The sequence below is a fragment of the Myodes glareolus genome, chromosome 5 (assembly GCF_982192425.1).
Source record: "Myodes glareolus chromosome 5, mMyoGla1.1, whole genome shotgun sequence".
NCBI lineage: Eukaryota > Metazoa > Chordata > Mammalia > Rodentia > Cricetidae > Myodes > Myodes glareolus.
Genome location: NC_142030.1, coordinates 63,052,048 through 63,076,262, shown reverse-complemented (window position 1 = coordinate 63,076,262; position 24,215 = coordinate 63,052,048). Strand labels below are relative to the sequence as shown.

The 24,215-nt window shown below is 42.1% G+C and overlaps 1 protein-coding gene across 4 annotated transcripts in view; it reads left to right on the top strand.

The window, feature by feature from the left end:
• Positions 1 to 2,966: 2,966 nt before the first annotated feature.
• Slc9c2 (solute carrier family 9 member C2 (putative)) overlaps positions 2,967 to 24,215 on the top strand; it is a 58,182-nt gene continuing 36,933 nt past the window's right edge. For 2 of the 4 annotated variants that reach the window (XM_048421559.3, XM_048421556.3), the window contains exons 1-10: positions 2,967 to 3,127; positions 4,084 to 4,261; positions 6,434 to 6,534; positions 8,215 to 8,343; positions 9,954 to 10,119; positions 10,797 to 10,913; positions 12,091 to 12,252; positions 15,111 to 15,210; positions 17,545 to 17,688; positions 21,954 to 22,122. In XM_048421559.3, coding sequence (XP_048277516.1) covers positions 4,126 to 4,261; positions 6,434 to 6,534; positions 8,215 to 8,343; positions 9,954 to 10,119; positions 10,797 to 10,913; positions 12,091 to 12,252; positions 15,111 to 15,210; positions 17,545 to 17,688; positions 21,954 to 22,122 — 1,224 coding nt within the window. In that variant the 5' untranslated portion in view covers positions 2,967 to 3,127; positions 4,084 to 4,125. Of the gene's footprint in view, positions 3,128 to 3,279; positions 3,890 to 4,083; positions 4,262 to 6,433; positions 6,535 to 8,214; positions 8,344 to 9,953; positions 10,120 to 10,796; positions 10,914 to 12,090; positions 12,253 to 15,110; positions 15,211 to 17,544; positions 17,689 to 21,953; positions 22,123 to 24,215 lie in introns of those variants that run through there. The other 2 variants (XM_048421557.3, XM_048421558.3) reach the window with 2 other exon arrangements.

Genomic DNA, 24,215 nt, shown 5'->3' with positions numbered 1-24,215 from the left:
ATAGGAATCTCTGAACTGTCTTGAATCTGGGGAGCCTATGATTACAGTTGAAAGTGATTCTGTGTCTTTTCCAAGACTGTGTTCTAAGAGGTGATATGACTTCTGCCTCAATCTCTTAAGATACTGGTAACCTTAGAAACTGGCCTGTGAGGAGACCAACGAGGAAAGGTCTCTCAAAGGTTTCTTAGGCTTGCAGCTCTGACTCCTCTCCATCCATCTAACCACTGCTGCCAACCTGCCTGACTAGATGAGCGAGTCATCTTGGAAGTGGATTCTCCAATCAAGACACTATTGGATGCTGTATGGAGTGGAGGCAACCTTCTCTGCTGACTCCTCCCAGAATCATGGACTTCTGAGATAAATAAAGGCTTCGTTTTAAGCCACCCAGTTTTGTATTTATTGGTTACACAGTAAAATATAACACACACATTGAAACTCAGAAATATCAGGTGACACAACAAAGCCTAGAATTTGTGGCTTTGGTTCTGAAACTGGATGGTGGGGTTGAAGCTGCAGAGGTCTAGTGGGCAGGCAACCTGAGTGGCAGCCTCCAGGACTGAAGTACAGCCCGATCAGGAGCCTTCAGATCCTCCGTGAGGCTATAGAGGGGGCTTATGAGAAATGGGAATGTCCCTGCAGGCTAGAGAAAAGGGCTCTTGTTATGAGGCCACAGGAAGATTTTTTTAAATGATGTTAAATAATGACCCAAAGATTCAGTGAATATGTCCCAACTTGGTCCCAGTGCCACCTCGCCTTTTCTAAAGTATGAGTGGGAGGATCTGAGCTGAAGAAAGGAACCCACCAACTTTCAAGTAAAATTAAAAAGAACTATAAATGTGCCAGTAGCTCCTGGGTTTGAAATTGAAGTTACTCTTCACTTCCCAGCCTTTCTAGATGACAAAAGTTATTAACCCAAGAAGTGATTTCTGGGAAAAGATAAAACCCAGGGCAGAACTACAGGAATATCTGTTAAGAAATCGGAAACAGCTCAGATGGTACCTCAGGGTTTTCAGATAGTTGGGCTTTTTTCCCTATGACCGGGAAGATGGTTTCCGGGTGTCCTGGGATGGTCACCACGGCTCTACCCAGATGGTGATGGAACTGCCACATCCATCTCCCTTTCTCAGCAGTGGCATATGCCAGCATAAGGACCTGTCTGACCCACCTTTCTGCAGTCCCATGTCCACCCTTGACCAAATCAACTTATTGGCAGATGGAAAACTATGAGTGACTCGTCTGTATTACAGACCTGTCTCAGTCACAGCGTAGTCTGCTGTCAGAAGACACGAGAGGGAAAACACAATTCAGCCTCTGGGCTCCCCAAGGCTATCAACACCTACTTCTGCTGGCTTTGCTCAGAACGGTGAAATATAAAATGTATTTATTATTTTGAGACAGGGTTTCTCTGTGTATACCTGGCTGTCCTGGAACTTGCTCTGTAGACCAGGTTGAATTTGAACTTGGATTCTGCCTGGACTCTGCTTTCCAAGTGCAAACTATAAATTTATTATGACTTTTCAAAAGGCTCTCCACCAGGGAGGTTATACTGAAGAGTAGCTCAGTCATCCCTGCAGCTTAGTTAGGCGCTGTCTCTGACTTTCAGAACCATGTCTAAGCCAGAGTTAAATATAAATTTTGTCCAAGTTTATTGAGGTATGTGGACTTGGAGAACTTGAATCTTGAAACTTAAAACTAAAAGAGTTGTAGTTACAAGGTTCGGGAGAACCAAGAGAGCTTGGGGGTAGGGAGGTCACAACAGGGAAACAGGAGCTAAACCCAGCAAGGAAAGGCATTGTTTAAAATGACCCGAGGCAGTGCAGCCCAAAGCCAAGGTGACAACCAACAATGAAAAGTGAAAGTGCAGGTGAGGGCGAGCATGGTGAGGTCAGCATCAAGTGAGGGAAATGATCCTGCTGCTTAAGAAAACCACACATTGATACAAATAAAGTTGCAGAGATCATTTTAGGGTGATGTGGATGTATTAGTTATAATTCAGGGGCAGATATAGAACTTCTGACTGAAATTCAATCTCTAAGAATCGAGACATCCTTCAGAGCTTCTTTACCACAGAAGTGATGCAGATGGCGGATTCAGTCAGCTTCCTGTGTGATGCTCCCCTTGGCGCTCTCTGGAAGAGCACACACAGCAACTTTGGTTAGTAAGGAGCAGGAAGAAAAAGAGTTCCCTGCACACAAGGTAACTCCTCCATGGCAGCAAACTGCAAGTTGATGATTAGTGTTCACCGAAGAAATATTTAACTGTGTTTGTTTGTAGCAATTTAGATTCACATAGGCATCAAGAATTTGTTGAAGAATACATTCTCAGGAGAGTGGGTGACATTGTCCCTTCAAGTGAAGAACTGAAACTCAGTGATGAGTTGAATGGAGGAAAATGGAGACGTTAGTAAACGGAAGAAGAGAAGGAAAATGGTAAATAGGAATGAATCAGGAGGTCTGTGTAGGGGAAGAAGTCTAAAGAGACCTGAAGGGTGATGGGTGGGTACGATGGATACAATATGAAGGCAGAAAGGGGGGAGTAGGGATGTGAGAGGATAGAGAGAGGCACACATGTGAGCAATGTGTGTGTGTGCTAAGATGTTACAATGAACCCCATTGTTTTGTATGCTAGCTAAAAGCTAATTTCAGAAATGAGCAAGAAGGCAGTAGTGTTGGAGGGGATCAGGGCTGAACTGGAGAGAACTGGCATAAGAGAAACATCACGTGTGTTTTTAAACCCCCAGAGGTTCTGTCTATGTGGCTATCTTTGACCCTCTCTTCTGTTATGCCAGGCACAGGAAATCAGTTAAAACAGTTGCAGGTGTAGACTACAGTGTGGCCATTAAATGCATGCTTCTCTGCAACTCAATAACTCCTTTGGGATTGGAGGTGGGAATAATGAGCGCAGCCAATCAGAACAAAAGCAGGTTGGCAGGAAACCAATGGGAGGTCAGCATGGAAACAGCTTTGCCTTTGGCATCAGTTGGTGGTACTGGCCCTGGCAAACAGAGGCAGAATCGAGCACAGCTGAGCCCTGTTCTTTGGGATTCTGAAAAGCTACAGTTTGATGTCAACTCTGAGCCATTTTAGGCTTGGAAGAACACATCTCTGGGAAAGAACTTGATTTTAAGGTCATTCACTTGGGGATGAGTGCTTGGAGAGAAGGACCCGAAGAGCAGCTTGAGGGTTGGGGAGCAACTTGAAGATGTAGTGACCATTTCCTTCTTTACTTTAGAATCTTTGTGGCTGATAGCAAATGAGTATAAAACGGGGCAAAAAATGAAGGCTATTCTTGAGGCGACTTCAGGAATCTTCAGGAGCTCTTAGATTAAGGCTAGCTATAAGGGAAAACAGAAGAAGCCAAGTCCTTCTCAGGACTATCAGGTCATTTATGCAGGCAAGTCTTACACAGGACACCAATTCAGTGGGGCCATCAGGAATGGTATCCTGCCTGTTGCTGATATAACAAAGCCACTTGCCTGTGGTCAGGCTTCATGGCCTTGAGCAAGAGGTGCTTTTTCTACTTCAGTCAAAGGCTTCACACAATCAAACCTCAACCTCCGTCTTTTCAGTTTTTTAAAAAATATCGTTTATCCCTGTCTTCCCTCCTAACTTTAACTGATGTGATACCACTCATTTGCTGACAGAGGAACAATGAGTTTTTAAGCTGAAGTAGTCACGTGGCATTCCAGAGTGACTGGTACTCACGGAGAATGAGTTCACTCACCATGTGATCATGGTGAACCTGTCTTGTGCTGCAAACCATGTTGACGGCCTTAATGAAAGTCAAAAGCTCAGTCTTGGCCTTTGAGAGACTTACGGCTCCAAGCAAGCACATGATCAGGTCACCACAAAAAGAATCCAGTCCAGTCATGATCCACTCCTTCCCACGTGTAGGTAACACTATGATGAAGGAACACAAACGCGGCTGCTAGTTCCCTGTAAATATCCCTGAAGTGTGAAGGAGAGTGAGGGGTATGGATGTGCTCAGATCTGAGTGTGCTACCCCCTCAGCTACTTGGAACGTGAATAAACTGAATCCTAGTAGGACTCATGCCCCTCCCCCCCTTTTTTCCCCATTTTACAGCAGGGTAGTCCGCCATAAGTGCAAGTTACTTCTGGAAAAGCAATGTCAAGCAACAATTTTTCTTTCTGGGCAGCAAAAGATGACAACAAGCCAGACCTGCTCTGCGGGAGGCCAGCCGACTACTTTGTGGTCCAGAAGCATTTCACAATTATCATAAGCGCCACTCTTGTTTTGGGAGGTAAGTAGTCATGAGACTCCTCTGTCACTAGAGACTTCTTTCACCATAGCGGGAGGCCATAGCTACATTAAAAGAGCAGCCAAGGAAACCTCAAGATGACAGTGAAGACTATGAGGCCAGCTTCATTCAGTTTCTAAGGAGCACTGTGTATAGCCCTTTATTCAGTAACACTAGCTGAACCCGGGAAGGTGGTGGTGCATTAAAGAAACTGAGACAGTCCTTGCCATTATGGAACTTTCTCATGGGGGAGACGGGCAAACAAATAACCATGAGGCAATGTGTTGAGGGTTGACATAAAGATATTGCCAGGATTCTCTACTAATTCTCTACTAATAAGGAGGAAGGAGATCCTGATGCTGCCTGCATGACCAGGCTGACCCTGATGAAACATTTGAAATGAGGGGAGACCGCTTGGCAAATAGACAAAGAGGACACAGACAAACAATCCACAATTTGGATAGTTGATGTCATATTATGGCTTTTAAAAAAGCATTTCATTTTATTATAGGTGTAGAAATGTTTTGCCTGCATACATGTCTATGTACCATGTGCATGCCGTGCTTACAGAAGCCAGAAGAGAGCATTAGAGTCCCTAAAACTATATGGTTATGGCTGTTTGTGAGTTGCCAAGGATGCTAGTGCTGGGAACCGAACCTGGGTCCTCTGGAAGATCAGCAAGTGTTCTTAACCACTGAGTGATCAATCCCTCCAGCCCCTATTTTGGCTTTTGATGAGATTTTTCTTTACTCCACCCACTTTTTCTGCCTAGAAGAAAATTAGAGAGGGCTTTGTAAACAAAGGCCTCCTAAACATTGGTTAAGAATACAGCAGGTGTAGCAAATAGTATTTCTACATGAATACCAGATGAAGTAGCCTACTCAATAACACAGGTGCCTTATTCCACAGTTAACTCTTATGATGAAAGTTTCTAGGTATCCGTAAAAGAATATTTACTTAGGAAAAATACCACCTGCTCCAAAACCCTTTCTGGAGTCAGGAGGATCATCTAGGACCAAATAATGAGACAGATGTGTGCAAAGAGCATCTCCATTTTAGCATTTATCAGGGAGGGAATTGCTTTGTCTAGAGATTTTAATATAATATCTAAGGACTTTGGTTCCTTTGGTACTCACAATGGCCTGGTGACCCTGAGCTTTGCTGACTCTAAATAAACTCTGAGGATGTAAAGGTAAGTGGCTAGCATCAAGGGCACTGCAGAAACAGCGGTAATACCACCGCTTAACCTGAACTTGAGCTTAAGAAGTATTCAATAATTATTTCCTGATTTGGTTCAACTTCAAGCTGGGAGGCAGGCTGCAAGAACCTGAACTGTCAGTGGGTCTTGCTTTATGCACAGATGCATAGGATTATAGTCTGTCTTTTGTCTCTAGGGGAAAGAACAGACAGAACAGACCTAAAGGCAGCCAGACAATGACAAGTGTCTCCCATGACTTGTCCTGGGAAGAAGTGTTCCTTGTGCCACAGTCAGTTTCGTGTATCTCTGTCTTCCAGGAAAATTCTGGATTATATGTGATTTTAGCACAGGATGAATGCTTATTAACATAAAATGAAGTATATGGATACTAAGTCTAGCCTTTTCATTAATTGTCACCAACAAACCCGTTGGTAAGATGCCCATAGAGCGACCCTAACACGTTCCTGGGCAAGCAAGTGTAATGTTTGTGAAACCTCAATATTTTACATATTATTCTGAGAGGGGTGCCTAATTATGTGTATCTTACACTTAACAAATGGTATTTGTGGGCCAGCCAGGTGGTTTCAGGAGTTAAGAGCGCTTCCCACACAAGCCTGTCTACCTGAGTTCAATCCCCAGAACCCACATAAGGTGGAGGGAGAGAGGGAGAGAACCAGTTCAACAAGTGTGTGCACAGGGAGAAAGAGAATTTCCTAAACCCAAATAGCATTTGTAATAATTATTAACTATCCATACATACTATGACTCAGAAGTTGAAAATTAAATAATTAGACTGACAATTACATCATTTTGAAAATATGAATAATCATTTTTCTTTCAATAAGATTTATTTTTAATTGACATGCAATGTATATATTGATGGGTTACAGTACAACTTGACACAGGCATACAATGCATGATGATCAAATAGGATAATTACCATTTTGAAATTATAATTTGTAATTTTATTTTTTTAGGGTTTTCAAAGATGCTTTTAAAGAATTCCGAGGTCTTTGCCTTGATGATTCTCTCTCTGTCAGGATTTGTGACAGGGCAGCTGGCTTACCATTTTGTCGAGGTACTGTATACCTAGTAAGTCATACTAAGTTAGAGGTCAAGTACCTCAAACAAGACCCACTCCAAATATGTACGTTTTTCCTCTTCTGCAGTCCTGGGACTCAAACCCAGGGTCTCATGCATGCCAGACAGTTGTTTCTCCCATGAGGGTGTTGGGAACTTCACCTGGTCCTTAGCAAGAGCAGAAAACACTCTTAACCATTAAGCCATCTTGCCAGTCCCTGCGGCAGTTATTTCATGCTAAAGCATGACTGCTCCTTTCTCTCAGATCAGATATGAAGCACGCATTATACACAATGTAGCCACAAGAAAATATTCCTCCATTTTTTTAAACTTATGAATACCTGGCCTTAACAGTGATGCACCATGCATTAACAAGTTGTCTCCATTCAATGTTTTAGTTTTTGAGATGAAAATAATACCTGCAGCACCTTTATCTAGGTCTGCAGAAGCCTGTCAACCTCCTTAAGTTCCTCCACTTCCACTAGCCAACACCATTTGAGTGTCTACTGTGTACTGCACTCATTTTTAAGTGTTCTATACTCAATTCATTAATCCTTGAGTTTAATTCATTCATTCTTGCAGGAACTCGATGGCAGTAAACTTTCCAGCCACTTTCCAGGCAGAGAAATTAGATAATGCAGTTGTTAGAGTGGAACATTTACAACACTCCCACAACCGTTGTGTTTCCTACTACTTACGTACACCTTCCATCATTCATGCCTTATATAACTGATTATACCACCATCTAAACATCATATTTCTCTGCTGACTAACTGGAATGTTTTTTTTTAATCCCAAGCAGATACCTGTAAAGCCACAAATATCCGTGTGAGAACATATAATAGATATATTAAAAATAAATACCTAATAGCTTAATATTTTTTTTCTTGGAATTTCATAGTATTATCTCAGGAAACATCAATGGTAAGGGATGTTATATCATTTTTGGAAGTACCACTTTTAGATTTTAAGCCATGTTCATGTAAAATATTTCAGGGAAGATCAGTTTAAAAGCAGGAAAGAGTGGAAAAGGAAGGGCTGGCGAGATGACTCAGTGGTTAAGAGTACTTGTTACTCTTGTAGAGGATCTGGGTTTGGTTCCCAGCACACACTCATGAAAGCTCACAACCTTCTATAATTTCCGTTCTAGGGGATCTGACACCCTACCCTGGGTCACTGTATGCATGTGCACAAATGCAGCAAAAACATTCATGTACATAAAAATAAAACAAAAAAACAAACGAACCAACAATTTTCCAGAAGGAGGAAAGACGGTTTTTGGCTTATGGTTTCATAATTTCCAGTCATTGGTTGTTTGGCTCCATGGCTGTGGTATATGGGGGAGATGGATCATCATCATGGCAGAGGATGGGGTACAGTGGGGCTGCTCATCTCATGGCAGAAAGAGCTATAAAGGCAGGGGTCAGGACAATATACGCCCTAGAACGCCACCTCTGTGACTTTCTTTCATGCAGCATCCGTATCCTAAAAGCCCAAGGATGAAATTAGCATACTCATGATCCAAACACCTCTCAATAGCGCCACCTGCTGGAACAAAGTTCTCAAAACACGAACCTTTCCGGGCGGTGACGGTGGGAGGAGCGGTGGGGGAGGCGGAGGGCGCACTCTAAAACCACCACAAGCAACAGACTAATTTTCCCATGCATTTTTCCTTTAGGTGCACCAAATTGTCTACCCTCTTCTAAAAACACCAAGTTTTTCACTTTATTGTTATTTTTTACCTTTAATTGTATTTGTGGCTGCTTTGGATGTGGACTTTTATATAGTCAAGAACGTGTTATGGCAGGTAAGAAAACACTTTAAATTAGTGCTCTGTAGAACCACTAACTTAAAAGAGTTGAGGGGCAGGCTGTGTGTGTGTGTGTGTGTGTGTGTGTGTGTGTGTGTGTATGTGGGGGAAATTAGTGTTTGCTGAGGGACTGCTACGTTGGGATCTGAGTAAACATGTCAGATTTGCCCATGAGCAAACGGAGGCTCAGAAGTCACAAGAGGGTCAGGAAATATTTGAATCTGCATGCTGTTCCTACTCTGGTTTCATCATGATGGTGTCTTCTTTTAATTGCTGGGACTGTATTTATCATTTCTCCTTTTCCGTAATCACACTCATTGAACAATTTTATTTCTATTTTCAGAGAACGTTTTCCCTATTTTAGTTTAATTTTGTTCTTTCAAGCATCTTGAATTAAAAGTAGTTGAATTGTAACATTTTAATGGTATTTTGCGTATTCAACGTTTATTTTTTCCCCTTTTACCCAATCTCATGTTTTGATGTTTCGTATTTTCATTATTATTCAATTCTAACTTTTAAATGCCTTTTGGGTGGGGCACATTCATTCTCTTTTTAGTTATGTAGCCTTGGCTGGGCTGGAACTCACTATGTAGAGCAGACTGGCTTTGAATTTACATTCTGCTTGTTACGGTTAAGGGCATGTAACCACGTCTACAGGGTGTGAATCTGTGGTGTGTTGATTTAGAGTCCTTTGGGCACACCTTTAGGCACCCCCAAACTCTATACAGTTCTAAGCCAGTTAAAAATAATAAAGTAATGGCTAGAGACTTTGGTACAGGAGAATTGTCTGTATTCTGTCAATCATGTTTTAAATAAACGCTGATTGGCCAGGCAGGAAGTATAGGCGGGACAACCAGACAGGAAATAGAGGCGGGGCAATGAGAACAGGAGAATTCTAGGAAGGAGGAAGCCCATTCCTCCCAGTCCTGCCCAGATCACCGAAGAAGCAAGATGTGACCTGCCCTGCTGAAAAAAGTATTGAGCCATGTGGCTAACATAGATAAGAATAATGGGTTAATATAAGCTACAAGAGCTAATAAGAAGCCTGAGCTAATGGACCAATCAGTTTATAAGTAATACAGACTCTTTGTGTGATTCTTTTGGGGCTAAACGGCTGTGGGAACTGGGCAGGACAGAAATCCCCAACAAACAGGCCCTTCATGTTACAAGACTTGGCTCAGTAGTTAAAACACTGACTGTCTTCCAGAGGACATGTGTTTGGTTTCCAGCACCCACATGGCAGCTCACAACCATCTGTAATATCGTTTGCAAGGGATCTGATGCCTTTTTCTGGCCTCCTTGGGCACCAGGCAGACAGGTAGTACACATGCTATTGATATATAAACAGGTAGAACACCCATACACATAACATTAAAAAAAAAGGAAGAAAGAAAAAAGAAACAAAGTTAAAAACAATAAAATGGTGAATATGACCTAAATACATTGTATGCATGCATGAAATCCTCAAAGAATAAATAAAATATTGCATTATTAAAAACAATAAAGTAGAAAATATCTGTAACCCAGGATATTGTTCTTCAATGCGAGTAAATGCAGTCTTGTTATATTTGGGTAGATGTGACGTTGTATGATGAATTGGTTCGCAGGTTTTGCTGACGGGAGTGATTAGCTTTGGGATAGCATTTGTCACCATTGCGTATGTGGTTCTGAAATTCAACGAAGACTCATGGGATCTGCAGTGCTGTCTACTCTTCACCATCACGCTGTGCATAATAGACCCTCTCCATTCCGTCAACTCGCTAAAAATCATTGGTAAGTCGGTTCCTTTCTCTTGCTTCACAGTGGGCATCTAAAGGTCGGCTTTAACTACCAACCTGTCACAATCTGGAGTCACCTGGGAAGAGAGTATCAATGCAGAATTGTCTAATAAAGTTGGTCTGTAGGCATGTGTGTGTGTGATTGTCTTGATTACAAATTAATCGATATAGCAAAAACCAGCTCTTTGAGGGTGGTACCATTCCCTAGGCAGGGAATATTGGACTGTACAAATGTACATAAGTACTCCATACATAAGTATAGAGAGGTGGCTGAGAACAAGGAAGTGTGCACGCATTGGTTTGGATAGTGTGTGTGATGTGACTGGGTGTTCTAAATTCCCGACGTCTTGACTTCCCCCTCCATGATGGACTATAGCCTGGAGCTGTGAACTAGAATAAACCTTTTATCCTATAAGTTGCTTTTTCTCAGGATTTTTTTTTTTTATCACAGCAACAGAAACAAAACCAGGGCAGGCTAATACAAGGGTTGCTTCTGTTGTGTTTGTTTGCAGCTGAAGAGTCAGAAGGCTTAGCACGAAACTGAAAAGTGTGGCTTGTAACTGTTTCCTAGGCACATGCCAGCTCTGACCATCTGCGTTCTGTGCTTTCTCTATTCTCTATGCAGGAGCACCACGCACCACATTAAATTCTCTTTCCTGTTTTCGTCCCTAGGCATTTCTAAGATGTACACTGATATTATCAGAGGAGAGTCATTGATCATTTGTAGTTTCACATGCATTTTCTTTGGAATTTTCCGGGGCCATTCAACTAATGTTTCCATGTTCAGGGGTAAGAGCATTGTGTTTTGTCTGTATGTTCTCTAAAATCATTCGTATTGAAATGGAAGTACATTCGTCTTTGCATCTTTCTCTATACATTGCTCTTGGGCCAATTAAAATGGTAAGTTAGATAACAAGAAAATAACTATCATCTTTGTATTTTAGTGATTACTTAAAATACAATACTAATCATATACATTGTATGATTAGTGAAATGCAAACAAGAGTAGATGGGAGAGATGGGGAGAGAAAAGGGAAGGGGAAATGACATAATTTTATAATCTCAAAAAATAAAAAAAGTAATTCAGATAGTAGTAATAAAACCCTCACTTCCCTTCCCTAGCATGCCTGCACATATACAACCACTACATCATTTGGCTCAGGGTATCTCTTGAGCCATTCTCTTGATGTTTCTTAGTGGATGGAAAGAGTTGACTTGGTCATAGATCTGATGATGAAAACTTGATTCATAGAGTATTAATAGACCAACCCTAAGAATGAGAAGAGCGGATTTGTGTGGCTAATGATCACTGGGAGGTGGAATATGTTCCTTGACAGGCTTCTAGATGTTGTCCTGGTAGCTAGAGAAGGAAGAGAAAGTCAGCCATAGCATGAAGGGGAAAGTGTCCTTATGTGACAGCTATAGGAGAGGGGTGAGAAGGCCTGAAAGCAGAAAAAGATATGGGTGGAAAAGAGACATTCACAGTTCATCTCAACGAAGGAGCCCCGATAATTTGGGAAGACAGTTTAGAAATGATTCATTAGCATATACTAATTAAATGTAAATGGATTTCGTTATATTTTCAAATATGTACACAATGTATTTCAATTATCTTCACCCTTGTTATTTTCTCTTGTCTCTTCCTCACTCCCAATAACCCTCTTTTCAACTAGTACCTCTATTTATTGTCCTTGTGTATGACCCAAGGAGTTTCACTAGGATTGTTGACAGGAGTGTGGGTGGGAGTTTGTTTACATCCCTGGAGAAATCATTGTAAGCTGTAGACTGAACGGGAAGGCTGCTCCTAGACGGCCTCTTTCACAAGTTTAATGGGGGCACTCTCTCTGCTGAAGAACAGGCTCCCTGTTCACAAGCCTCAAGAGTAAACCAAAGACAAACAAAAAACCCCGGACGTTAAAATCTAAGTTTTTCTTTCTCCCTTTCTCTCCTTTTTTCTATTTTTTAGAGTTACATGTCATCATTGGACTCAGCTTTGACATTTTTGGAAGCGCAATATGTGGATATTGGTGTACGAGAGTCATTCAGATTATACTGACCGACCTTTTTAGCAACACGCTGACTAACGTTGTTCTCTGTTTTTCTCTGGTGTACATGACTTTCTACCTCGGTAAGGCAAAGCAGTGCAAACACTGCTGTCCTCCTGGAAAGCGCCGGAATCTTGGTTCTGCCCTGCTCCTTACTCCAGAAACTTTGCAACCATTCCTGCCTCTTCTGTTTTGTCACCTCACCTCTCTGTCTGGTTATCTCCCGCCCTCTCTTAATATCCTCTTTATTGTAACTCCATGTCCCTTCCTGTTTGCATCCCTACCCCTGGGTACTATCTTACCCCTTTGCGCTCCAGGCAGTCCCTGGAGAGAACATGTCTCCCTAGGAGAACATGGCGTTCCTATCTGTTCTGACTCTTGAGCAGCTCGCCTGTAAAAAGGGGAAATTGGCGGAGAAGCTCCTGAGGTCTTTCCCAGCTCGACAGCCTTCACTTAGTAAGCCGAGAAGGCTATTGAGATGCAGACCTTTTTCTCAATCTAGATGGCAGGAAAGAAAGAGAGATCAGAGGTGCTTCTGTCCCCAGAGAAGCTGGAGGCGGAATAACTGCCGAAGTAATAGAGCCCCGTCCGTGCGGACCTTCAGTCAGCTCAGTCCTATAAAATTGGAACTTGGAGTGTTACAGTTACCGTGAGCTATAGTAACTATGACCAAACTGCGTTTGCTCTCATCTCATCCAGTGGAGCGACTTTCAGGCAAGATCTCAGATCTCAAGAGCTCTTTACATGACTGGTTATGGAAAAGCAGTTTTCCCAACGAATATATCGCCACCTAGTGTTTGCTCAGTGCTGTGAGCCAGCCAGTCAAACTAGAGAAAACATTTGCAGATTTTTTTTTTTTTTCCAGAAGGCTCATTTCCTTAAACTCCATTTCTTTTCTCTTGTGTGAAAGTTTTGTGGGTGCCTTATCGTCAAGGAAGATTCCATTCCATCTCTCCATCTCCCTACCAGACTGTGAGCCTCTGGAGCTTGAGTGCGGCTCATAGTCAGCTCTTGCTCTCCGCTTCGCCTCTTTTCAGCCAAACTTAGAGTTTGTTAAATATCTGACAGTAACTTAATACACGATGGTTGAATAAACCAATATTTCTTCTCAAAGAGTTTTTGAGTAAGCAGACTTCAGATATACTTCATCAATCAGACCTTGGAACATCCTTAGCCTCCCAAAGCTTGTCTCCTCATCTATACCAATTACCTCATTTGTACAGGGAACTACAGGCATTAATAAAGGAAGGTGTGCGATGGGACTCGCTATGCTTGGGAGCTGGAGATACTTAGGGGCTGGTAGGAGTTCATTATGCAAATCTTCTCCTATCTTCATTTGAGTGACAGTTTATGGCGGGTAGGGCTTTATGCCACGCCTATCAAGTCTTTCTCCACCGACCCCCATCCCAGTCCCCTGCCGCCAGAGATTAGTTTTTAAACCTTTGCCAGCTCCCCACTGGGTTCAAGGCAGGGAGCTTCATAAACACTGGTTCCCTTACTCTTTTAGGATGGAGATGTTTTCAGTCAATGCTTGGTGCCCCTTTAAACAGATTAAATGGACGAGAGCTGAGGGTAGAGGGGGCAAGACCCGGTTGCAAACATTTTAGCCTCATTTTCACATTAGAAGATCCCCAGCCTGGACACATTATTCTCAAGCCGAGTTGGGGTTGTCACTTAATTAACAGTATGGATTCCTTATTTTTCTGTACTTTCAAGTACTGATCAAAGTACTTGATCAGTTCAGCTCAAGTCAACGAAACCCAAACATTTGACAAAAATGTGTTTAAAACTCGGCACGAAAAAAAAATCAAGCTATATAAAAATCAATCAAGCAAAAATAAAAACTAGTATGTACTCATGATAAAAGCCGGAAACAAGAGTTTGACGTTCTACCCTATCACCACATTTGCGGAACCATTAAATTTACTTGACTTGACTGTTTAAGTGAAATTCAGTTAGAAAAGTAGGTAGGAAAGTCTAGAGTGAAGCTGTGAATAGATAAATGAGAATAGTGAAATCTTTCCTCACTGTTAACGAGTATTGCTAAGCAGCAGAACCAGTGGATGGAGATCCATGCCACAGTCACAGCGGTGGTTGTCCATTGCCACTGGGGATGTGCCAAGCACCATTTCATCTAACTTAATGTTTGCAGTAGGTATGGGAGGGGCTGCTGTTTCGTGCCTGTTTTGTACGTACACAGACACTGATGGAGAAAGTAGGGCTCTCTTTCACTTCTTGTCTGCATGTTCTTTCTTTTCTTTTCTGCCTGCTGTTACACTGGGCTCCAATGATATTTACGATGTTCAAACATTTTCCCTAGACTAGGTTTCAATATCTAGAGCCCAGTGAATCAACCTTTAGTCGGCGCAGGGGAGGGCACATGGGGGAGGCAAAAGCTTCAGGAAGCTCTAAGTTCCGTGAGCAATTCCTGGTACACGGAGCACAATGTCCTTGAGGTGCCGAGCGGAGGAGGTTCCGGAGGTTCTACTTCCCCACCAACCCTGGCCTTGGTGATAATGTAGGGTTAGCAAACTGGGTCAAATTTGCTCTTAGCTGAAAATAGCTTTGTAAAAAAGAGCAGAATAAAATACAAATATCTCGTGGAGATGAAGATCATATGAAGATGAAAGCCCACAGTGTTTTGTTGGCTAGTCATTAGTTTGCATGCGAGCTCTGGCTTCTTTTACAGGATAATCGCTGAGGGAAGTAGTGGTGACAGGTCCCCTACAACTCACAAAGGTTAGGTTTTTATTATGGGGCCCATTACAGAAGAAACCTTGCTATTTCCCGATCTACAGTATTAGGCGAATTCCCTGAAGCAACTTTCTAAATGAGAAACACCACTTTCAACTTTCCTATTGTCTTTACTCAGTGCACACCAGTATGCAGATTTAAATACATTTACTTTTAACTGTTTTTTTTTCTCTCTCTCTCTCCCCAGTGGAATATTTTGGAATGTCAGGAATTGTTGCTTTGATTACAGTAGGCCTGAATTTAGATTCGTTAAGTTTTAAACCGAGGATGGAGTTCATAATTACTAAGTGAGTTTTCTGCCGCAATCTTCAGTATAGATTCCATAGAATTTTGTATGTATGCAATAGTCTGCCTGCATGTACACCTGCAGGCCAGAAGAGGGCACCAGATCTCAAAATGGATGGCTGAGAGTCATCATGTGGTTGCTGGGAATTAAACTCAGGACCTCTGGAAGAGCAGCCAGTGCTTTTAACTGCCGAGTCATCTCTCCAGCTCCATTATTGATATTCTTATTCTGAGTAAAGAATCAGTGGTCCAGAGACCATAGTGCCTTCTCTACGTCACTGTGATGGAGTTATATTTTGAATTATGTTTTTTTTTTTCTTCACGCCACACGTGGGTGACACCATCCTGATATGAGAAGAAAGTCAGACGTGAAGGAAGAAGGCATCACAGTGAGGCGTCACTAGCAGAACTCTTGCCCAGTCTTCCCTAGCAGAACTCTTGCCCAGTCTTCCCTCAGTGACTGGGTGTGGACCAGTCCACAGACTGATGGGTCAGGCCTTCTCTGAGAAACAATGCTAAACCACAGAATTATTCAGAATCCAGACACCACGTCACAATCTGCCAAAGAAATTCTCATCTCAAATGAAAGCAGATGTGGACAATATGCCTTAACCTTGATTTTTCTCATGAAGATTTGTTCAATATAAAATTTGTTATAAAATAATGCCCTTTCTGTATTTTTTTGGCGTTTAAATTATCCTATAAAAATTAATACCAGTGGTAGATGATGATACTTCTTTTTTCTTTTTGGCAAAATGAAAAAAAAAGGTACCTATAATTTTTATTACTTTGACATATTTGTGAATGAAGTTGGGACTAACTGGTTCATAATGCTTATTGCTTGATGCAGCAACCGAACTTGGTCATGCTACCTTTCAACTTTATTTTAATTACTCATTCTAGTCACTCAATTGTTAATTCTTTTTTAAAATTTTTTATAAGTTTATATTTTATGCGTGAGCATTCTGCATGTATACCTACATGTCAGAGAGGGCATCAGATCCTATTATAAATGGTTGTGAACCACCATGTGGTTTCTGGGACTTGAACTCAGGACCTCTGGAAGAGCATCTCTCCAGCCCCTCAGTTGTTCATCCTTTCATTTAAGCCACCAGTCTTTTTCTGCCTGCTGTGGCCTGCGTGTTGAATTTTAAGCCTGAGCAATGAGAATAAGACATTTTCCAAAAAACAAACAAACAAGAAAACCAAATCCATGCTATTGTTTAAAGGGCGTACTTGTTTTTAAAAAAAAACAAAACAAAACTAATAATAAGTATTGTAAAACTATGTATTTTGGGGGTCCTATTATATGCAAAGGCATTGTTAGACTCTATAGAGATCATTTAAAAAGTATTCAACTCATTAGTTATTCTATGACAGCTGAGAACTAAGCACTGGGGCTTGAGGTCCTCCATTCGTGTTTACCCCACAGTAGCTCTGAGTGCTTTGAATCAGGAGACAGGAATCTCTTGGGGAGTCATACTATGTCCTAGTTATACCAGATAACATGCTTTATCTGCAAACTAAAATGGGACTCCCTACCACTTCTTCCCTGGTGTAGATCTTGAGAGCCACTTATGAGGCTTTGGGGCAGAACAGCTCAAAGCCCTCAGAGAGGGAATCGAGAGGAGGCAGGATTTGCGATCTGCCTGGAGACGTCAGATCCAGCATATGCAGGATATGCAGGCCAGCATATCCTATATATGCCACACCACAGGGTTTTCAGAAGCAATCCGAGAACAACCTATTGGTCTCCCTTGCTTAACTGTGGTGGTGTAGGCAATCAATACTGCAGGGGCTCAGAAAAGGTCATGGCTGACCAGAGAGCGTCAGACGGAGAACGCCGGGCAGGAACCAGGCTGTCCAGATGTGTAGGGATTCATCAGACTGAAAAGCAGACAAGAGAGGCTTCCCAAATGCAAGTCACAGCAGAAATGGTGGAGTGGCATTGCATCATCCTCAGCTGTCACCTGGTGGTACCCACGTGGCTCTTTGTAACCATTCTCGCCCTGGACATTCAGCTCCAGTGTTAGATGAACTGCTGGTTAATCCTGGAGAAATTAGTGTATCACCAGCTTGGGGATGATTTTATTTCTCCTTTGCTCATACTGTTGCACTGTGAGAGGCACACCAAGAGTTGTGGTGTGATGTAAATAATGACTTGAGTGTCTTAAATTGGCAGTCATGTTGCCTGTAACTAAGATGGAGGACCCAGTTTCCACTGAGATAACTAGTTATAAACATAGTTAGTCATAACATAGGTAGTTTTATGGGAAAAGGCAAATATTTTTGAAAGTGCATCAATTAAAATGTCATTTCCTTTTTATCCATCCTAGGTTCTTAATAATGTGCTCATCTGCATATGAACATTTAATATATGGCTTCTTTGGCATTGTGATTGGCTGTGGAGAAATCAAATATTTCAGGTTCCACTCACTAGTTTTCACTGTCACCTTATTTATAACAGTGAATTTTGCAAGGTAATGATTGCATTTTAAAGTTTTCTTGGCTGGGCTTATTTTTTTTGCCTATCTATGCATTTATGTATTCAGGTGTGTATGCATGTGCATGTGTGTGCATGCATGTGGAGGGAGGCCTGAGGCTGATGTTGAATATCTTTCTTTACATTTTCTCTATCTTATTTAAACTTTGCATGTTTATTTGTTTTCTTATTTATTGATATGTGTTTCCATGCACACATATATATTTACACATTTTGCTGTCAGAGGACAAATTGCAGGAGTTGGCTCCCTCCTGACACCACGTAGGTTCCAGGGATCGAACTCAGGCGTTCAGACTTGGCAGCAAGTGCCTTCATCTGCTGAGTCACCTCCACTGGCCTCTCCACTGTATTTTTTGGGACAGAGTCTTTAGCTGAACCTGGAGCTCTCTGCTTCAGCTAGACTGACTTACTGGCAGGTCTCAGGGATATTCCTGTCTCTGCCTCCCGAACACTGGGGTCATAGGTACAGACCACTACTCCTGCCTCTTATGTGGGTGCTGGGGATTGAACTCAAGTACTCATTCTTGTGCCCCAAGCACTTTGCCAACTGAGCCATCCCCCAGCCCCCCTCCCACCCCCACACTTAGATTCTTAAGCCCAGAGTTAGAATTGAAAGCAGTGGAATATAGGGAAGAAATGTTCTGTGCTCAGGGAACATGTGCCATTGTCTGGGCCTTGGCTGTGGCATGCTGTGCAGCCCTGGGTGAGTGGTTTTTCGGGTTTCTTACCCCTGAGTGTGATAGAAATGCCAAGTCCCAGGCCTGTCTTACTGATCTGCTGACTGAGCGGAGGTGAGATACAAAAAGCAGTTCTGCTTGTTGTCATGTCCTTTGGACTCAAGGTCAGAGTTAGAGCACACAGGATGAGATGAATGACACTCCCTATCTTGCTGACTTTCTCATCATGTGTGGTAATCAGTACCTATGGCTAAGCACTTGCCCTGTGGACTAAGTCACTGATATTAAACCAACTCCACAAGAGAGATGTTATTGCATCAGTTTACAGAAGAAGTTTCCAGGGAGCTCAGAAGCTTGCCTGGAGTCAGCCACCCAACCTGTGGGACAGAGCTGGGATTAAAGGCGGACTCAATGAGCACCCTACTCGAATGCCATTGCCTGCCCCGATAGCATGTCTTCTATAAGGATTCATGATGGCGTGACTTCTACACAGGGCAGTGGCCAAAGGTCCTTGCTTTATAGGATGCTGTTTTGAATCCAGTCTTATGATTTCAAAGACACGCTGTACAGCTCAGGAATCATTACCATGCAATCTAACACACCACTCCTACACTCTGTCCAGCGTGTGCTATATCTAACGCATGCTTACTGTTCACACAAGGCTGTTAAATCATTAGACCTCTTAACCATCTTTGATTTGCAAATTAGTCTTTGCTTCCTACCTGAATTTGTAGGTGCAAGTTTATTTCTGGGCTCACATCACTCTCCCATACTTATCTCTGAGACTTCAGGACAACTTTGAATGCTCTATAATAGCCTTGGGCACATGGGCCAGTTTCTGACTTGGACATTGACATGTATAATATGAAACCGTTTTCACTATATGTCTGTAATAACTTAGGTATTACATAATAACTTCAAAAACAAAACTTTGTTTCTATAAACTTTATGTTAATATTATCATGTAAGTGGAGGTCAGATCAGAATTATTAGGAGGTTACAAACCACAAACACACAGACATACACAAACAGACACACATAGACAGACATACACACATAGAAAGACTTATACATAGACATACACAGACACACAAACACACAGAGAAAAACACAAACACATACACAGACATACACACGAACACACACAGATATACACATACAAACAGACATACACATAGACATATACAGATACACAAACACGCGCAGACATAAACACACACACACACACACACACACACACACACACACAGAGTCACTCTGATACTTTTCTTTCAATCCAAAGGTTGGGGAGAGTATAGTTCCCTTATGTAAATGGCCGGTCCTTGTGGGAATGTATGGGAGTGGTTGGCCAATCCTAGTGATAATGGAAATTGCCGTGATCTTCTCTAGCCAGGTCTGTTCTGATGCCAGGAACTGACAGTGTCTTTGGAGGCTTTGGTCTCCTCTGCTCTATCCAGCTTCCTCGGGCTACTGCCACACCCCTAGAGACCGCCTCACTTTCCATCCGTCCTCCGGCCATCAACAGGAACTACATTTCCTCACAAGCTTCCCCATTTTTAAAGGTCTCCCCTTTGAATCCCTGGCTCTACACCATCAAGCTTTTATTTCAGTGGGAAATTTCCTGCCATGTCATCTCTTCCTTCCTCCTGTTTGGCGCCCTAAACTGAGAGTGGCCTAGAAACACCCGTCTCCTACATCTTAGTACGGGTTGGGCCAGCCAGCTCTTCCAGGGCGTTTGGCTATGCAGATTTGCTTTCTCAACTTAGAGTCTCCAGAAGGTGGTGCTTCTCCTAACTGTTCTCTAGTGATACCCCTCACCACCAGCTGCTTTCTAGGCAAATAGTGGTTCCACATTTTCTCATCTACAAAGAAGAGGCTAGGTCAACACAACAAGAGCTTCTGGTAGAAATCTCAAGCGTCATAGTGGCAGAAGTACAGTGTCTCTCTTCAAGAAGTCTGCCATCTTGTTGGATAAGATAAATATTCAAATGATTGTAACATAAGGAGATTAAGCTTTATAATGTGAAAAAAATGAATGAAATGTATGCCCTGGCAATGCTGAAGCATGCATGGGCAGCATGTATATGTGGTTTTGTTGAACTTGTCCATACTGGGTTTTATGGTCTAAGTTGATGAGGACGACTGACTAGGTCTCTTCTTCAACAGGGCACCAGATCTCATTATAGATGGCTGTGAGCCACCATGTGGTTGCTGGGAATTGAACTCAGAATCTTTGGAAGAGCAGGCAGTGCTCTTAACCGCTGACCCATCTCTTCAGTCCCTGGGGGTCCACAGCTAGTCGTGAGTTTCTGTGAAATGCCTACTCTGTGATAGATTTACATATTCAAGAAAAATGGGTCCAGAGAGAGGGATACACACACACACACACACACACACACACACACACACACGTACACTTGTGGAAAGAGAGAGAGAGAGAGAGAGAAGTTGTTAGCAGAAGATTTATGAACAAATGAGGGGGCAATTCTGGATAGGAGGAGAAGATGAGCACAGTGTAATTTTATCTTGGACCTCAGTTGATACATGGGAGCTGTGGAGCTCTGAGGTCACTAGGAATCCAGGCGATACACAGACATACATGTAGTCAAAATGTCCATACACATAATAAAACAACGGAAAGAAGGTTAGGTTCTGAATTTTGTAACAAGATCCTATTGAAAAGTGACCATAAAATAAGCAGAAACACACTGAAGTATAGGATTCTTTCCCACCCATTAGTGTGTGTGGGCATGGATGTAGTGCATATATGTGCACATTTTACATGTATGTAGATGCATGTGTGAGGGATGTACATGCACATATGTGTGTATGCATACTTGTGGGGGAGCCCCGAGGTTGATTTTGAGACTCAGCTTTGACTGATCTTCCACTTTCTTCACTGAGGTAGTCTCTCAGTCAGGTCCAGGGCTCAGGCTCACTGATACAGCTATTCTCATAGTCTGCTCAGGGACTCTCTTGCCTCTGCCTCCTGAGGCTGGAACTGCAGGTGGACCGCCACATCCACCAGGTGTTTACTTGGGTTCTATGATCTGAACTCCAGTCTCCATACTTCTCCAGCAAGTATTTTCACCCTTGAATCATCTCCCCAGGCCTACTGTATGCTTCTTGTAGCAGGTAAAAAAAAATTGCCTGGTTAAGTTTATAAATGTGTCTATAGTAATTTTGTTTTCTTGGGGGGTGGTCTGATTATCAGTTCTTCCAATTCCAGTTTCTCAGTCATTTTGTGGTTTGTCACAGAATAGATGAACTTGTCAGGATGCTTTGGAGAGCTGTCCGTGAAGGAATTTACTACCTAGCTGCAAACTATACACCATAGTGATAGCGATAAACCCTTACGTTTGTCTAGACTCTCTCACTGTACACACACAGACTATAGTGCACACAAGCTTCAGATTAGCTCCAGGAACTTACTGGTAACCTTGGCTGTTTTCTCATCCCTGGAAACTCTTAAGTGAAGTTTTGTGCTGAGTACATGATTTTAACCATGTATAACATTACTGTATGATGTTCATTTTATTTATTTATACCATTTTTCTGCCCATAGGTTGCTTACTGTTATCTTTGTGAGCCCTATTTTGATGCATTCAGGTTATGAGTATGATTGGCGATGGGGAGTTGTCATCACATGGTCTGGAATTAGAGGTGTTTTTAGCTTACTCTTGGCTCCAGATATTTATAATTTTTCCGAACGTAAAATAGAGGCACCACATATGGTAAGGAAAATAGTCACATGTTGTGATTATTTTTTATTGAGTCATTTATTACTTACTTTGTAGCATATTACACCTCATCTTAAAGTTAACCAACTTTGAATTAGGGGTTTTTTAATGCATTCTTTTCAGTAGAAAAGGACATTGTCAAAAAAAGTTTATGTTGATCATGTGAAAGGGGCCAGCATTCACACAGTGATTGTTAGTAGGGTTATTTGTATGTTTGCTTTCCAATCCTGATTCCACCACTCACGGGCTGGTTGACTTTGGGGGATATACCTCAGCTTCATTGGATCTTAGCTTCTAATTGAGGGTTGAAATAGTGCTTAGTAAAAATAGCTGACACCTAATAAATGTTCAGTAAGTTTTACCAAGCACACAAATGCCATTTTGCCCCAATAATAATCAGAAAAGTGATAATAAAATACCTTCATCTAGGACATTCAAATTCATGTAGCTGCCAGAACAAAATCAGAGATGCTAGTGATGTATACCAAAGGAATATATATCTTTTGAGTTTATAAATTGTTGCATTAAGCATATTCTTTAGTCTTCAGACTCATTTAAAAATGTTTGGCTGAACTCAGGCAGTGGTGGCACACGCCTTTAGTCCTGGCACTTGGGAGGCAGAAGCTTGCACATCTCTGTGAATCCAAAGCTAGCCTGGTTTACATAGGAAGTTCCAAGACATCCATAGCTTTGTAGATAGACTCTGTCTCAAAACAAGTCTGGCTGAAGACTTTGTGATCTGTGGTGACAAACAAAACTTGGTTTCCTTTCCTCTTTCTCAAAGTCTTGGGCTCGCTAGTGGGTTCTAGCAGTCCAGAGGTGTAATGCTGAAGCAGACACCCCAGATACATGCCGGCGGTGTGAGGGGACCTCACCAATGTTCATTTGTTTCTGCAGAGATGGGGAACAAACCAAGGGCCTTGCACATGCTAAGCAAATATGTTAACACAGCCCTAGTCCCTGCACCTCAGTGTATATGGCAGTACTGAACAAGGCAGAGAAATTTCTAGAAACCTTCAGGACTAATTTCCCACAACCTCCCCATGAAATACACTTTAAATCTTTTCCCAGAAGGAGCAAGACAGCCACCTTCTTGTTTGCTGAGGAATCTGGAAGTGAATGCAGAGCGTCTGATGTCTGGTTGCTGGCCAGTGATTTTTCTCTTTGTTCTTAGTTTCTTCCTATCTCAGAGGCCTGTGGGGTACAAAATACCCATTTTTTTTTAGACCAACTATCAACCTTTTCATTTTGTACGTGGGGAAATCAAAGAAAAGAAGCTCAAGGGACCAAATTCTCAAAAGAGGACTCTTGATAGAGAATTGTGTTCCTTCCCGGTCTTTCCACAGACTAAGGTCTGTGGACTTGGTCTGGAAGTTAATTTGGAGTTGAAGAAAGTCTGTGGTTTCACTAAAGACATTAAAAGTTTTAAAAAAAGCTATTAAAAGTCTTCCTATGTCTCAAAGGAAAAGTATAATAACCAAAAGCTTAGCCTCTCGTATTCTCTCTTACGCAATGAACTGACCTAAAATCAAACCAACGAGCTGTGTGCTAACATTTGGGTATTGTTTTATTGTGTTCCCCAAGTCGACATGATATTAAGAATTCCCTGGGTTGTACTCCAAACCTATAGTTGCAACTCTGGGCAAGATCTGGGGAGTCAGAATGTTTGGCAAGTATCTGGGATGACTCTGATCAGTTTGGGGAAATGTTTTGGAAGATATTGTTATTAACTTCATTTTTCAGTGAAGGGCACTGGGGCTTGGAGGGGTTAACTGGCCCAAAGAATTGGAAGAGCTCTCTCTCTCTCTCTCTCTCTCTCTCTCTCTCTCTTTCTCTCTCTCTCTCTCAGTGTCCTTAGCCCAGAATATACATGATTAGCCATTTTTTCTTATTCAAATTGAAAAGTATTTTTTGCCTCATATACTCTGGCCAAACAGTGTCCACAAAACAATGCTTTGACTTTCGCTCATTGAGACAGAATTTAATACGAATTGAGTTAGAGTTTTACAGGTGGTTAAATGAACATCGTTTACCCCTGGGAAGAGTATTTGATATTTGGCTCTAACGTCTGTATGTTTTGGTTTTAG